At 46.9% G+C, this 14,188-nt stretch overlaps 1 protein-coding gene across 2 annotated transcripts in view; it reads right to left on the bottom strand.

Moving 5' to 3' along the window:
* The window catches only part of MCRS1 (microspherule protein 1), an 81,713-nt gene that overhangs the window by 41,139 nt on the left and 26,386 nt on the right, over positions 1 to 14,188 (bottom strand). For both annotated transcript variants that reach the window (XM_033939053.1, XM_033939054.1), the window contains exon 11: positions 9,309 to 9,401. In XM_033939053.1, the coding sequence (XP_033794944.1) occupies positions 9,309 to 9,401 (93 nt within the window). The remainder of the gene's footprint in view (positions 1 to 9,308; positions 9,402 to 14,188) is intronic.

The following is a 14,188-nucleotide window of genomic DNA, read 5'->3' as shown; positions in this document are numbered from 1 at the left end:
AGAGAGAGGAGACATGATTGAGACGTTTAAATATATCACGAGCCGTATCGAGGTGGAAGATGATATCTTCTTTCTTAAAGGTCCCACGGCCACAAGAGGGCATCTGCTGAAAATCAGGGGCGGGAAATTTCATGGTGACATCAGAAAGTATTTCTTCACCGAAAGGGTGGTTGATCATTGGAATGAACTTCCACTGCAGGTGACTGAGGCCAGCAGCGTGCCAGATTTTAAGAAAAAATGGGATAGGCATGTGGGATCTCTTGGGGGGTGAAGTTGAGGGGTGGGTCATTAGAGTGGGCAGACTTGATGGGTCGAGGCCCTTTTCTGCCGTCATTTTCTATGTTTATATTTTACATCAAGTGCACATAAAGTAACAACATATTAACTTAGTACATCACTTGAAATACCACAATTTCTCCCAAAATAAGATTTAATCCCTTCCCACCTACCATTCTAATATCATTTAATACATAAAATATAATAAAATCATTCCTTCCCTTCATAACCAATAATGAAAATCGAAACACAACACCCCCCATTCTTTCATTTATGATAATCAGGGGAAAATGATATCTATTCATTACAATAATTTATTAATGGCCCCCACACATCCTGAAACTTATTAAAATATCCTTTTTGAAAGGCTAATGCTCTCTCCATTTTATACATGTGACATACTGAACACCACCAAAAACTATAATTCAGTCTTTTCCAATCTTTCCAATTATACATTGTTAAATGGCAACTCCTGTCAAAATCAGTAAAAGTTTATTATTTTTGGAAGATATTTGGCTCTTAGCACTCATAGACATGCCAAATAAAACTGTGTCATACGATAATGCCACGTGATTCTCTAGTAAACAATTTATTTGGCCCCAAATTGATTTCCAAAAAGCAAAAATAAATGGACAATAGAACAATAAATGATCTAAAGCCCCTGCTTCGAGATGACAATGCCAACATCTATTAGACTTAGAGCAATTAATTTCTGTAAACGAACAGGGGTCCAGAATGCTCTATGCAACAGGAAGAACCACGTTTGTCTCATAGATGCAGACATTTCATTGTACATTTCATCCTCCAAGACCAAATTCATAGCCATTGAGACGCAGTAATTTGATGCTTAATCTCAATGCTCCAAATATCTCTAAGTCCAGTTTTTGGTTTTTTATTCATATATCCAGATATTAATTTGTACCACTGTATGGCCTGGTGACCCAGAAAGTCCGCCTGAAAGCATAAGAACTCTAGAATAAATTGAGTATTAAGATTTTTCCATTCAGGAAACCCCACCTGAATAGCCTGCTTTAGTTGCAACCACCTATAACTTTGTGATTTATCAAAACCGAATTTATGTTACAACTGTGAAAAATCAAGCAGTTTACCATTAGATATAACATCTAACGTGCGTATACCTGCTTTTATCCAATACTTCCAGACGATCTTAAACCCGCCTATTTGAATCTTGGAGTTCAGCCATATAGTTCGATTTGTAGATTTTTGAATTGGAATAGGTGTTAAATTATTGACATACCACAGAGTTTTCCATGTGCCAATTAATATTCTGTTTTCTTCATACACTCTAGGCATTTTTATACTAAGAACATGACCGAGCCTAGAGGAAACAGGAGCTGCCATTCCAACCACAACCAGTCAGGGAGCTTTTCCATGAGCTCTGGGAGGACCCAATACATACCCTGGCGCATAATATAGTCTTGATGATACCTATAAAAGTTGGGAAAATTACCCCTCCCTTGCAATTGGCTTTTGTAAAGACACTAATGCAATTCTACCAATTTTACCTAGCCAAACAAATTTTGTAAGAGTACTATTTAATTTTTTATAGAAAGACCCCTGAAAAAAAACTGGAATCATACCCATTTGGTAACAAACCACAGGCAAAATCATCATCTTAATAGTATGGACTCTCCCCCACCAAGACAGATGTAAATGATTCCATTGCTCACACAATTCTGTTATCTTTTTTAATAAAGATTTTTCATCCACCTTCATTGTTTCTTCTAGCATGTTTTTATCCATATACCTAAATATTTTATTCCTTCCCCTTTCCATAAAAAAGGAAATGAATCAAAGGAGAAATTAGGTTCTTACCTGCTAATTTACTTTCTTTTAGCTTCTCCAGACCAGTAGAGGTTAACTTTACGATTGGGTATATATCTAATCATGACCAGCAGGTGGAGACTGAAAACAAAACTTTGGGACAGTATATCCTAGCCCCTCCTCTCTATTTCCCTCAGTCTGCCGAATAGCCAAGCAGAACCAAGAACTGGAAACAACAGAGAGAAAAAACAATACTCCGAAAGGAGTAACCAATAACATACCCAAAAAATGCTGTTGGAAAATGCAGAGGAGAAATTCCCGAAGGAAGAAGGTCCCCACAGCTCGCCAGCTAAGCCAGCCGAGCCACAGCCGCTGTTCTTCAATTCTCCCCGGCCCTAGAAAAATACTAGAACCCGCAGCAAAAACCAAAAACTGCCCGCGCAACAGCCCCAACAACAACAACAACAGACAGGGTGGGGACCTCTACTGGTCTGGAGAAGCTAAAAGAAAGTAAATTAGCAGGTAAGAACCTAATTTCTCCTTCTTTAGCACTCTCCAGACCAGTAGAGGTTAACTTTACGATTGGGACGTACCAAAGCAGTCCCTCTCACGGGCGGGACCCCCGAAGGGCCGATACCAGAACACGCTCACCGAACACCGCGTCCCGACGCGCCTGAACATCTACCCGATAATGCCGAACAAATGAATGCAAGGAGGACCAAACCGCAGCCTTACAAATATCCACCGGAGGCACGAGCGACGACTCAGCCCAAGAAGCCGCCTGACCCCTAGTGGAATGAGCCTTGAGAAACTCCGGAACCGGCTTCTGACTCAGAAGATAAGCGGAAGCGATCGTCTCCTTGATCCAGCGCGCAATAGTAGCCTTAGAAGCGCCAGCCCCCCGACGAGGACCCGCCAGAAGCACAAAGAGATGATCGGAGCTCCGAAAATCCCGGGTCCGCTGCACATAAGCATGGAGGACCCGACCGACATCCAACTTGCGCAGCTGTCGTTGCTCAGAAGAACCCTCCCGACTACCCAAGACCGGGAGGACCACCGATTGATTGACATGAAAAGGAGAAACTACCTTCGGCAGAAAGGAAGGAACAGGCCGCAAAACAACCCGCTCCTTTGAAAACTCCAGGAAGGGAGCCCTACAAGAGAAAGCCTGTAGCTCCGACACCCGTCTAGCGGAAGTAATGGCCACCAAAAAGACCGACTTCAGCGTAAGGTCCTTCAACGAACAGCCATCCAACGGCTCGAAAGGAGGGCGCACTAGAACAGAGAGAACCAGATTGAGATCCCAAGAGGGAATCGAGGGCCTTATGGGAGGCCTGAGCAACTTGGCGAATCACATCAGGAATGGCTGACAAACGCTGACCTGTCACCAGCCCCCGAAAAGCCGACAGGGCCGCCAGATGAACCCGAAGAGAAGACCAGGCCAGGCCCCTATCCAGGCCATCCTGCAAAAACTCTAGAATGTTAGGCAGAGAAGCGCGAAAGGAGACCACTCCCCGCGCTCGGCACCATTCCTCAAAAAGACGCCAAACCCGTACATAAGCCCGAGAGGTAGAAAGCCTCCGGGACCCCAAAAGTGTAGAGATCACCTTGTCGGAATATCCCTTCTTACTCAGGCGGCCCCTTTCAAGAGCCAAGCCGTAAGACAAAAGGGAGACGGGTCGAACATGGGAATGGGACCCTGCGTCAGAAGATCGCACTCGAGAGGCAGAGGAAGAGGATCCGCCACCAGATGCCTCACCAGATCCGCATACCACGGACGACGAGGCCAATCCGGAGCCACCAAGACCACCAGCCCCGGATGGCGAACAATGCGAAGCAGTACTCTGCCTACTAATGGCCAAGGAGGGAACACATACAACAGCCCCTCCGTTGGCCACGGTTGGACCAGAGCATCCAGACCCTCGGCCAGACCGTCCCTGCGACGACTGAAGAAGCGGGGTACTTTGGCGTTGCCACTTGTAGCCATCAGATCCATCAGGGGCTGCCCCCAAGCACGCACTAGCAACTGAAACGCCTCGGCGCCGAGACACCACTCTCCCGGATCCAAGAAGTGACGACTGAGGAAGTCCGCCTGAACGTTTTCTACCCCGGCAATGTGAGAGGCCGAGAGGTCCAGAAGATGCGACTCCGCCCAAACCATGAGCCGAGCCGCCTCCTGCGCCACCAGAGTGCTCTTGGTGCCCCCCTGACGATTGACATAAGCCACCGCCGTGGCATTGTCCGACAGGACTCTGACCGACTTGCCCAACAAAAGGGAGTGGAAAGCCAACAGCGCCAGCCGGACCGCCCTGGTCTCCAACACGTTGATCGACCAGGAGGCCTCCTCCGTGGACCAGGTTCCCTGAGCAGAGTGACCCAGACACTGGGCCCCCCAACCCAGGAGACTCGCATCCGTAAGGAGCACCGTCCACTGCGGAAGATCCAGACCCACCCCCTGAACTAGGTGAGGGGTCCGGAGCCACCAACGCAGACTGCAGCGCGCCAAGCCTCGCAGGGGAACCGGAACATCCATCCCGTGCCTCTGGGGAGACCACCTCCGGAGCAGAGCATACTGAAGAGGACGCATGTGGGCCCGCGCCCACCTCACCACGTCCAGGGACGCCGCCATCGACCCCAGGACCTGGAGGAAATCTCGCGCCCGAGGACACCGGGACGCCAAAAGCAGGCGAATCTGAGACTGCAATTTGCTCACCCGGGCCTCTGGGAGGAAGACCTTCCCCAAGGAGGTGTCGAACAGCACCCCGAGGTACTCCAGACGCTGAGCCGGAACCAACCGACTCTTGGAAAGGTTGACCACCCAGCCCAGCGACCGGAGAAACTCCACCACCCGAGCCGTAACCCGGTAGCTTTCCTGCAACGACTTGGCCCGAATTAACCAGTCGTCCAGGTAGGGGTGTACCAGAATGCCCTCCGACCGCAAGGCTGCCGCGACGACCACCATCACCTTGGTGAACGTCCGGGGAGCCGTGGCCAGCCCAAAGGGAAGCGCACAGAACTGATAGTGCCGACCCAAGATCGCAAAGCGCAGGAAACGCTGATGAGAGGTCCGAATAGGAACATGCAAGTAGGCCTCCGTCAGATCGAGAGAAGTGAGAAACTCCCCCGGCTGAACCGCCAGAATGACCGACCGCAGCGTTTCCATACGGAAAGAGGGAACCTTGAGAGCCCTGTTGACCCCTTTCAAATCGAGGATGGGCCGAAAAGTCCCCTCCTTCTTGGGCACCACAAAGTAAATGGAGTACCTGCCCGTGCCCCACTCCGGGGGGGGCACCGGAACTACTGCCCTGAGATCTAGCAAGCGCTGAAGGGTCTGGCGAAAAGCCTGCTTCTTCCCCGGAGTCTGACACGGAGAAGCGAGGAAAAAATCCGGCAGAGAGCGGGCGAACTCCAGGGCATAACCGTCCCGCACCACCTCCAGGACCCACTGATCGGACGTGATCTCGGCCCATTTGGGAAAAAAGTCGCGCAGCCGGGCCCCCACCGGAACCAAGGGGGGCGCCGGCAAGGCGTCATTGTGCAGGACGGGAAGCGGGGGAACCGGCGGAGGGGTTCCCTGCCCCCCGACGGGCCCCCCGAAAGGGCTGCATGCGCTGGAAGAACCGACCCCGGGAAAACCCCGGAGACTGGAAAGAAGCAGCCCCACGCCCAGGGCGATACTTGCGAAATTCCCGCAAACGCCCCCGGGCCGCACCCCCCCGAGACGCCGGGCGGGCACGGTCCTCCGGCAAACGGGGAACTTTCGAGTCCGACAGAGTCTGAATTAACTTATCCAAGTCCTCTCCAAATAAAAACGACCCCCGAAAGGGAAATTTAGTAAGCTTAGCTTTGGACGCAGCATCCGCCGCCCAAGCGCGCAGCCACAACACACGCCTTGCGGCCACGCCAAAAGCCATGGACTTAGCCGAGATCCGCACCAAGTCATACAGAGCATCCGAGAGGAATGAGGCAGCCATCTCAATCTTTGCTACCTCCTGATCCACCAGAGACCAGTCGTCAGACTCTCGATCCAAGACCCGCTCCGCCCACCGAAACACGGCGCGAGCGACCAGTCCCCCACAAATAGCCGCCTGGACCCCAAAAGCAGAGACTTGAAAATTTTGCTTAAGGATGGTCTCCAATTTGCGCTCCTCAGAGTCCCGCAAGGCAGAACCGCCCTCAACAGGCACGGTATGCCGCTTGGAAATAGCCGAGACCACCGCATCCACGACTGGCGAAGCTAACGTAGCCCGATCCCCTTCAGGAATGGGATACAGGCGAGCCATGCTGCGCGCCAGCCGAAACGGCGTCTCCGGCGTTTTCCACTGCTCAAGAATAATATCCCGAATATCCTGATGCATAGGAAAAGAGCGGGAAACGGAACGGATCCCTCGTAACAGAGGGTCCCCCACACGCGGAGTCTCCGGCGGCGCGTCCTCAAAACGCAAAGCCGAAGAAACCTGTTGAATAAGGTCAGGCAGCTCATCTCTCTGAAAAAGGCGCACCACGGACGCCTCGTCACTGGAGAACGGGAAACCCGACAACCCGCCGCCAGCTTCCGTCCCCTCCAGAGGGTCCTGGAATTCCTCAGAAGGGTCCAGGTCCTCCTCCATACCGACACGTTCCTCCGACCACAAATCCTCGTCCCACGACACCCGCGGACGCTTGGACAAGAGAGGCGGCGGAGGGGACGTCACGTCAGACGAGAGAGGCAAAGCCGCAGGGAGCGCGGAGGAAACCCCACCCCCCGAGACCCCCTGGGCGCAACCGGGACCCCCAGCCGCCTGAAAATAGGCTTTGCATAATGAAAAGAAAAAATCAGGGGAAAAACCCCCCGAGGGTCCCAAGGGACTCCCTGCCACAGCAGGGGACCCAGCAGAAACCTGCCCCTGCTTAGACAAAACAGGGGGAAGGTCACCTGAGGTGGAAGACAAAATGGAGGGGCCAGACAGAGAAGATGGCGTCTTTCCCGCCAAAACAGCTCCCTCCACAGCCTGAAGCGGCTGAGAGACCTGAATAGTCTCAGCCGCTAAAACAGGCAAGCCGGCATCAGCTGTCAAAATATCAGCTGAGAGGGAATCCTCTAAAACCCGACCGTCGGCGGCTCGGGGAATCCCTCCGTGGGCGGACGGAGAAGACCGGGCTTCTCCACCGTTCCCTGCCGACTCGCGAGGCACCATCGGCGGGGAGCTCTGGGCGCCTGCAGCCGCTGCCGACGGAGCTCCTCCACCGCACCGGCCTGAACACCGCTTGCACAGGCCGGCCGCGAGTGCCTCGCGTCTGGAGCACAATGAGCACTTTTTCCCTTTAGAAGTGCTCATTGCTCCATACGCGACCTAGCTGTAAAAAAGTGCCGGTTAGTTGAAAAAATACAGTAAAATACAGTTTTCTTAAAGGGATACAACCCTCCAGACCAGCACTACCTCAGGATTTTTTTTTTTTTTTTTTTTTTTTTACAGAACAGACTCCACAGGCTCTCGAAGCAATATGCCTTGCTTGATTTAGGGGGCAAGGCTTACTGCTGAGGCTCCTCTAAAAAAATATGGGGAGGTGGAGGAAGTGGGGGGAGGGACCCCGCTCGTGACCCGCCGGGTTTGACACCCCCGAGGTCGGACGAACCCCCAAACAGAGTCCGTCCAAGCTCCGTCCGGCTAAAAACAGGGACAATAAACCTCTAAACAAATTCCAACAGCCCTACCAAGGGAGATGGGTACAGATCACTCAACACCTGCTGGAGACTGAAAGAAGACTGAGGGAAATAGAGAGGAGGGGCTAGGATATACTGTCCCAAAGTTTTGTTTTCAGTCTCCACCTGCTGGTCATGATTAGATATATACCCAATCGTAAAGTTAACCTCTACTGGTCTGGAGAGTGCTAAAGAATAAACCTTTTGTGCAATGTACATTTAGAGGAAGATCTTCTGATTTACTCCAGTTTATTTTATAACCTGAAAATTTCCCAAATTTATCTATCAATTCAAGCAAATGTGGAATGGTTGTTCCAGGATTCCTCAAATGAAGCAGTATATCATCTGCATAAGCAGAGACCTTATATTACCGACCAGAACGTGGGATACCCTGTATCTCCTTCACTTGTTGAATAGCTAATAACAAGGGTTCTAATACTATATCAAAAAGTAAAGACAAGGGACAATCCCCCGCTGCAGACTAAAACGATCTGAGAAGTTATTATTAATATACAATCTAGCAACAGGGGAGCTATACAATGTTTGAATCATTTGTACAAATCCTGGACCTATACCAAACCAATCCATAGCCTGATACATGAAGGTCCATTCCACCCGATCAAAGGCCTTCTCTACATCTAAAGATACAGAGAAGGCCGGATCTTTCATGGCTTTTGTTAAATACAACATATGAAAAGCCAACCTGGTATTACTGGAAGAATGTCTCTAAGCAACAAACCCCGTTTGGTGGATACCAACTATATAAGGGAGAGCTTTGGCCAAACGTAAAGCCATAAGTTTAGTCAAAAGTTTTCCGTCTACATTAATTAAAGAAATAGGCCTGTAGTTTGAAACCAATGTAGGATCTTTATTTGGCTTTGGCAAAACTATAGTTAACGATTCTGCCATAGTACCTGAAATGCAACCTTTAATTAGTTGAGCCTGATATAAATTTAATAAATGAGGTAATAGGGTGATTTGGAATGATTTATAGAACTCTACTGTAAAACCATCACCACCTGGAGCGGTCCCTACTCTAAGGGACTTTTAACGCTGTTTGTAATTCTTTTAATGATATAGGCTCTTCCAGACTTCCTTTTATATGATCAGGAATTTTTGGACCCTTAATTAATTCTAAAAATTCTAAATCATCTTTTTCTCTATCTAAATAAGGCTCAGTCTCTTTCATTTGAAAGGAAGCTCTGGAATGAGAGGGCATAGGATGAAGTTAAGAGGTGATAGGCTCAGGAGGTGGTAGAGACAGACTGTGTCTAAACTCAAGGAAACACGGGATAAGCACGTGGGATCTCTTAGTGAGAGGAAGAGATAATGGTTACTGTGAATGGGCAGACTGTGTGGGCCATTTGCCTTTATCTGCCATTATGTTTCTATGATTTTTGTTAAAAGTTTTAATGAAATGTAGTATTCTATCACTCAAGCTGTATCTTAATGAGGCAGCTTTGAAAGCAGATCATGTACTGCTTAAGACACACTTAGAAAACTCTAGGCTGATCCTCAGTGTGTGGTTGGCCAGTCCCCTCCATTTGCCTATTAATAAGCTCACCAGTGATACTATCGACCAGCACCTGCCACTTCTGCAGTTCCTGCTCCAACTGGCGAATCTCTCGTTTCTGACGCCTGTCTGCTACCGTCAGTTCTGCAAGGGAAGAATGTAAACATGTAGAGCAATATACTAATGGCCAGTAAATATTTTGCAGAAAACAAAGGAAGAACAAGCCCCCACAGTCAACGACACCAAAACACAAACAATTAAAGATGACAAAATGAAGGGTTTTGAAGAAAATGTATTGCATACTTCACTGACACGACTGTCAAAGTTTGATCATGTGACCCCTCTGCTTGCTGATCTTCATTGGCTTCCCGTTAGCATAATTTAAAAACTATTTGTGCTCTATTTAGCTTTTAAGATTTTGGAGGGCATTGGCTCAGCTGATCAGATATTTTCTGTACAATTGTTAGGAATTCATAAGCATGCTTGCAAATATTCTGCTTTGCAATATCCTGTGCTTAAGTGGGTAAAGAAGCTATCTTTATATGAAAAGTTTTATCAACTGGTGAAAAGTTGGAATACATTGCCTGTGAATATTCAGATGTGTTCAAATTATTGATATTGAAACATTATTTTCTAAATTTTTATTATGAACCTTACTTGTGATTTTTTTATTTTATGATCTTTTGGTATATGATTTTTTTTTTTTTATAAATTTTGTTCAATTTCCTGATTAATGAATTAGTTTCTTGATATGTAAATCTACCTCAAGCCTTGTTTGGGGATTTGGTGGGCTAAAAATACCCATCATCATCATCATCATCAATACTACCCAGCTAATATCATCGATTTTTTTGTTCCTTTTGTTTTGTAAAAGAACAAAGATTTTTAGTATTGTTCTATAAGAACATAAGAGTTGTCATATTGGTCCATCAAGCTCAGTATCATGTTTCCAACAGTAGCCAACCTAGGACTCAAGTACCTAGCTAGATCCCAAGTAGTAAAACAGATTTTATGCTGCTTATCCTAGGAATAAGCTCAGGTTCACCATTTTGGACTGCTTGTCTCAGCTTGACTTGCTCCCAGATAGTTTTCTTGCAAGGCTTATCCAGGATATTTGGGTCATTTTTTATTCTACCTTATGTTACCACTCAACATCTATACAGACCTTTGCTGCATCATTTACCCAAAGGATATTTATCATATCGATATTTGGATTTTAACTGTTATACTCATTGGACCATATTTTGGAATGAGTTATTATCAATTATAGCTATCCAGTTAGTTAATATATTTTATTTCTTTTGTTTTACAAACTGACTCTATTGTTTTAATAAACTTTTTTACAACATTGACTTCACTCTCCTGCTTCAGTTTTGTGGATTTCCCCAAGCCATCTCAATAATGGCCTATGGACTTATCTTTTAAGAAATTATCTAAACCTTTTTTAAACCCTGCTAAGCTAGCTGATTTCACCACATTCTCTGGCAACAAATTCCCGAGTTTAATTACATGTTGTGTGAAGAAATATTTTCTCTGGTTTGTTTTAAATCTACTTCTTAGTAGCTTCATCCCAAGCCCCCTAGTCCTATTTTTGGAAAGAGTAAATAAGCGATTCACATCCTCCCTTTCCACTCCACTCATTATTTTATAGACCTCTATCATATCACCCCTGAGCCATCTCTTCTCCAAGTTGAAAAGCCCTAGCCATTTTAGCCTTTCCTCATAGGGAAATCATCCCGTCCCTTTTAGCACTTTCATCGCCCTTCTCTGTACTTTTTCTAATTCCGCTATATATTTTTTCAGAGGTGGTAACCAAAATTACACCCAGTATTCAAGATGATGTTGCCATCATGGAGACATGCAAGGGCAACATTCTTTGTTTTCCATTCCTCTTTCTTATCCTGCCTCCATTTTTTTCTCTTCCTCCATAACCCCACATCTTTTTCCTTCCTGCCTCCATTTTTTTCTCTTCCTCCATAACCCCACATCTTTTTCCTTCCATCTCCTTTCCTTGCTATACTACCTAATTTTTCTTTCCCTTTTCATTCCTTGTTCTAAAAGCATCCTTGTTTCTTCCTTCCTTTTCCTATGTGCTTTGTTTTTTGTTTTTAATACAGTTCTTGTTTCATCCAAGTAGTGCAGGGGTCTCAATCTTAGGGACACAGCCAGTCTGGTTTTCAGGGTTTACACAATGCACATGCATGAAAATTTGCATGTACTGCCCCCTCAGTATGCAAATCTGTCTCCATGCATATTCACCGTGAATATCCTGAAACCAGATTGGCTCCAAGGACAGGGTTGAGTACTACTATGGTAATTTATTTATTAGGATTAATTTACTACCTCTTTGAAGGAATTCACTCAAGGTGGTGTACAGCAAGAATAAGTCAAACATAAGTAAAAATATTTAATCCACGTGAGTATTTCACCCTCGATTCCATGGCTCGCAATTTTTCGAAGTAGTCGTTCATGTGGGACCTTGTTGAATGCCTTCTGAAAATCCAGATATATAATGTTGACCGGGTCACCCTTATCTATCTGCCTGTTTACTCCCTCGAAGAAGTGTGGTAAGTCCATCAAGCAAAATCTTCCTTTGCTGAAGCCGTGCTGGCTGGTCCTCATCAGATTGTGTCCGTCAAGGTGATCAATGATATGGTCCTTTATCAGCACCTCTACCATCTTTCCTGGTACTGAGGTCAGACTCACCGGTCTGTAGTTTCCCGGATATCCCCTCAAACCTTTGTTGAAGATCAGCGTAACATTCGCCACTTTCCAGCCTTCCGGAATCCTTCCTGATTTGATCGACAGATTGGCTATTAGTTGGAGCAGTTCAGATATAACCCCTTTCAGTTCCTTGATTACCCTTGGATGAATGCCGTCCATTCCTGGGGATTTATCGTTTTTAAGCCTATCAATCTGCCTGCATACCTCTTCTAGACTGACCCTGTCAGTTTCCCGTCTTCATTTCCTGCGTATAGCCTGTTGGCTTCTGGTATATTGTATATATTCTCTTCGGTAAATATAGATGCAAAAAAATGTGTTCGTTTGTCGGCGATGACTTTGTCCTTCTTTAGTACTCCCTTTATTCCTTAGTCATCCAACGGCCCCACCACTTCCTTCGCTTGAGGTTTTTTGCCTCCTTAGCTTTTTTTTCTGCGTAGTCTCTTTTGGCCCCTCTTACTGCCTTATGGCACCTGCTTTGATGTTGTTTGTGCTTTTTCCAGGTTTTGTCCGTTTTTGACCTTTTCCATTCCTTAAACAAAGTCTTCTCTCTGATCACTTCCTTCATTGCTACAGTGAGCCACGCCGGTTCCTTGTTGATACCCGTATATATAGATTTTGCGCCTCAGTGACTGTGTCCTTAAAAAGGGACCATGCTTGCTCTAGCGTTTTTACAGTCCTCTTCTTAATCTTCTTCCCCACCATGATTCTCATCCCTTCGTAATTCCATTTTCAGAAGTTCAGTGCCGTGGCTGTCATTCTGGATCGATGTTTTGCCCCTGTGTCAAGGTTGAAGTGAATCATATTGTGTTCACTGTTTCCCAGCGTCCCTTTTATTTCTACACCTTGCGACGGGTCCTCGTAGTCCATTAAGAATTAAGTCCAGAATTGCATTTCCTCTCATATTCTCCTTGACAAATTGTTCTAGAAAACAATCGCCTTCAACATCCAGGAACTTGGTCTCTCTACTGCAGTCGGATGTGCCTAGGCTCCAGTCTATCCCCAGATAATTGAAGTCACCCATGGTAACTGCATTGCCTCCCTTGCAGTTGTGTTTAACCTCGTCCGTCATTTCTCTGTCAGTTTCTTTGGACTGCCCTGGGGGTCGGTAGTAGATGCCGTTCTTCGTGTCCATTCAATTTGTTCCCGGAATTTTGGCCCATACAGATTTTTCATTTCCAGCATGCTCTCTCCAGGAGACTCGTTTCCCTCTTTGATGTATAGTGCAATACCCCCATCTTTTTGTCCTACTCTGTCTCTGCGGTATAGTTTGTATCCTGGTAGCACAGTGTCCCAGACATTTTCCTCGTTCCACCATGTTTCCATGATGCCGATGATGTCAAGGTTATCTTTTTGTGCCATAGCTTCCAATTCCCCCATCTTATTACTTAGGCTCCTTGCGTTTGTGTACATACACTTGAGTTTGCGGCCTGTTACTTTCTTACATTTCCTTCCCTCTTGTGTCCCTTTCAATCCATCAGGATTTCTATCTTGCCTATGATCTGGTGATTCTTCCCCGCAATCTTCCTACATGGTATCTTCTTGATATACCGGTTCTCGAACCATCAACTCTTGGTCGACTGTCGGCTTTCCCCTTCTTCCTAGTTTAAAAACTTCTCAATTTCTCGCTTGATGTTGCTTGCAAGTAGCCTCGTTCCATCTCCACTGCGGTGGAGTCCATCCTTCCTGTAAAGCTTGCTCTTCCCCCAGAACGTCATCCAGTTGCGCACAAAGTAGAATCCTTCTTCCTCACACCAGCGCCTCATCCACGCGTTGACTGCTTGCAGCTCCGTCTGTCTCTTCCTGTCGGCCCTGGGTACCGACAGGATATCCAAAAATGCTACCCTTGGTGTTCTGGTCTTCAGCTTCCTTCCTAGCATCCAGAACTGGTCCTTCAGTGTTTCCCTGCTGTAGTTCCTGTTGCTTACGTTGTTTGTCCCCACATGGATTACCAACGCCGTGTCTTCCCCTTCCACGCTGTCGATGCAGCTCACTACATCTTCTACCTTGGCTCCTGGTAGGCAGGTCACCAGCCGATCCTTTCTTCTTCCCGCTATGTGGTTGTCGACTTGTCTGATGATGGAGTCCCCTACGACGATTGCTGTCTTATCCATCTTCTCTTGCTTCTCTAGCTGCAGGTCCATGTCCCTATTGTATGTCCATCTCTCCAGCCATAGGTCCGTGTCCTCTGTGCACTTCCATCTTCCCTC

Source organism: Geotrypetes seraphini, chromosome 3, assembly GCF_902459505.1.
Source record: "Geotrypetes seraphini chromosome 3, aGeoSer1.1, whole genome shotgun sequence".
Classification (NCBI taxonomy): domain Eukaryota; kingdom Metazoa; phylum Chordata; class Amphibia; order Gymnophiona; family Dermophiidae; genus Geotrypetes; species Geotrypetes seraphini.
Note: the sequence above shows the minus strand (reverse complement) of the source record. Positions and strands in the feature narration are given on the sequence as shown.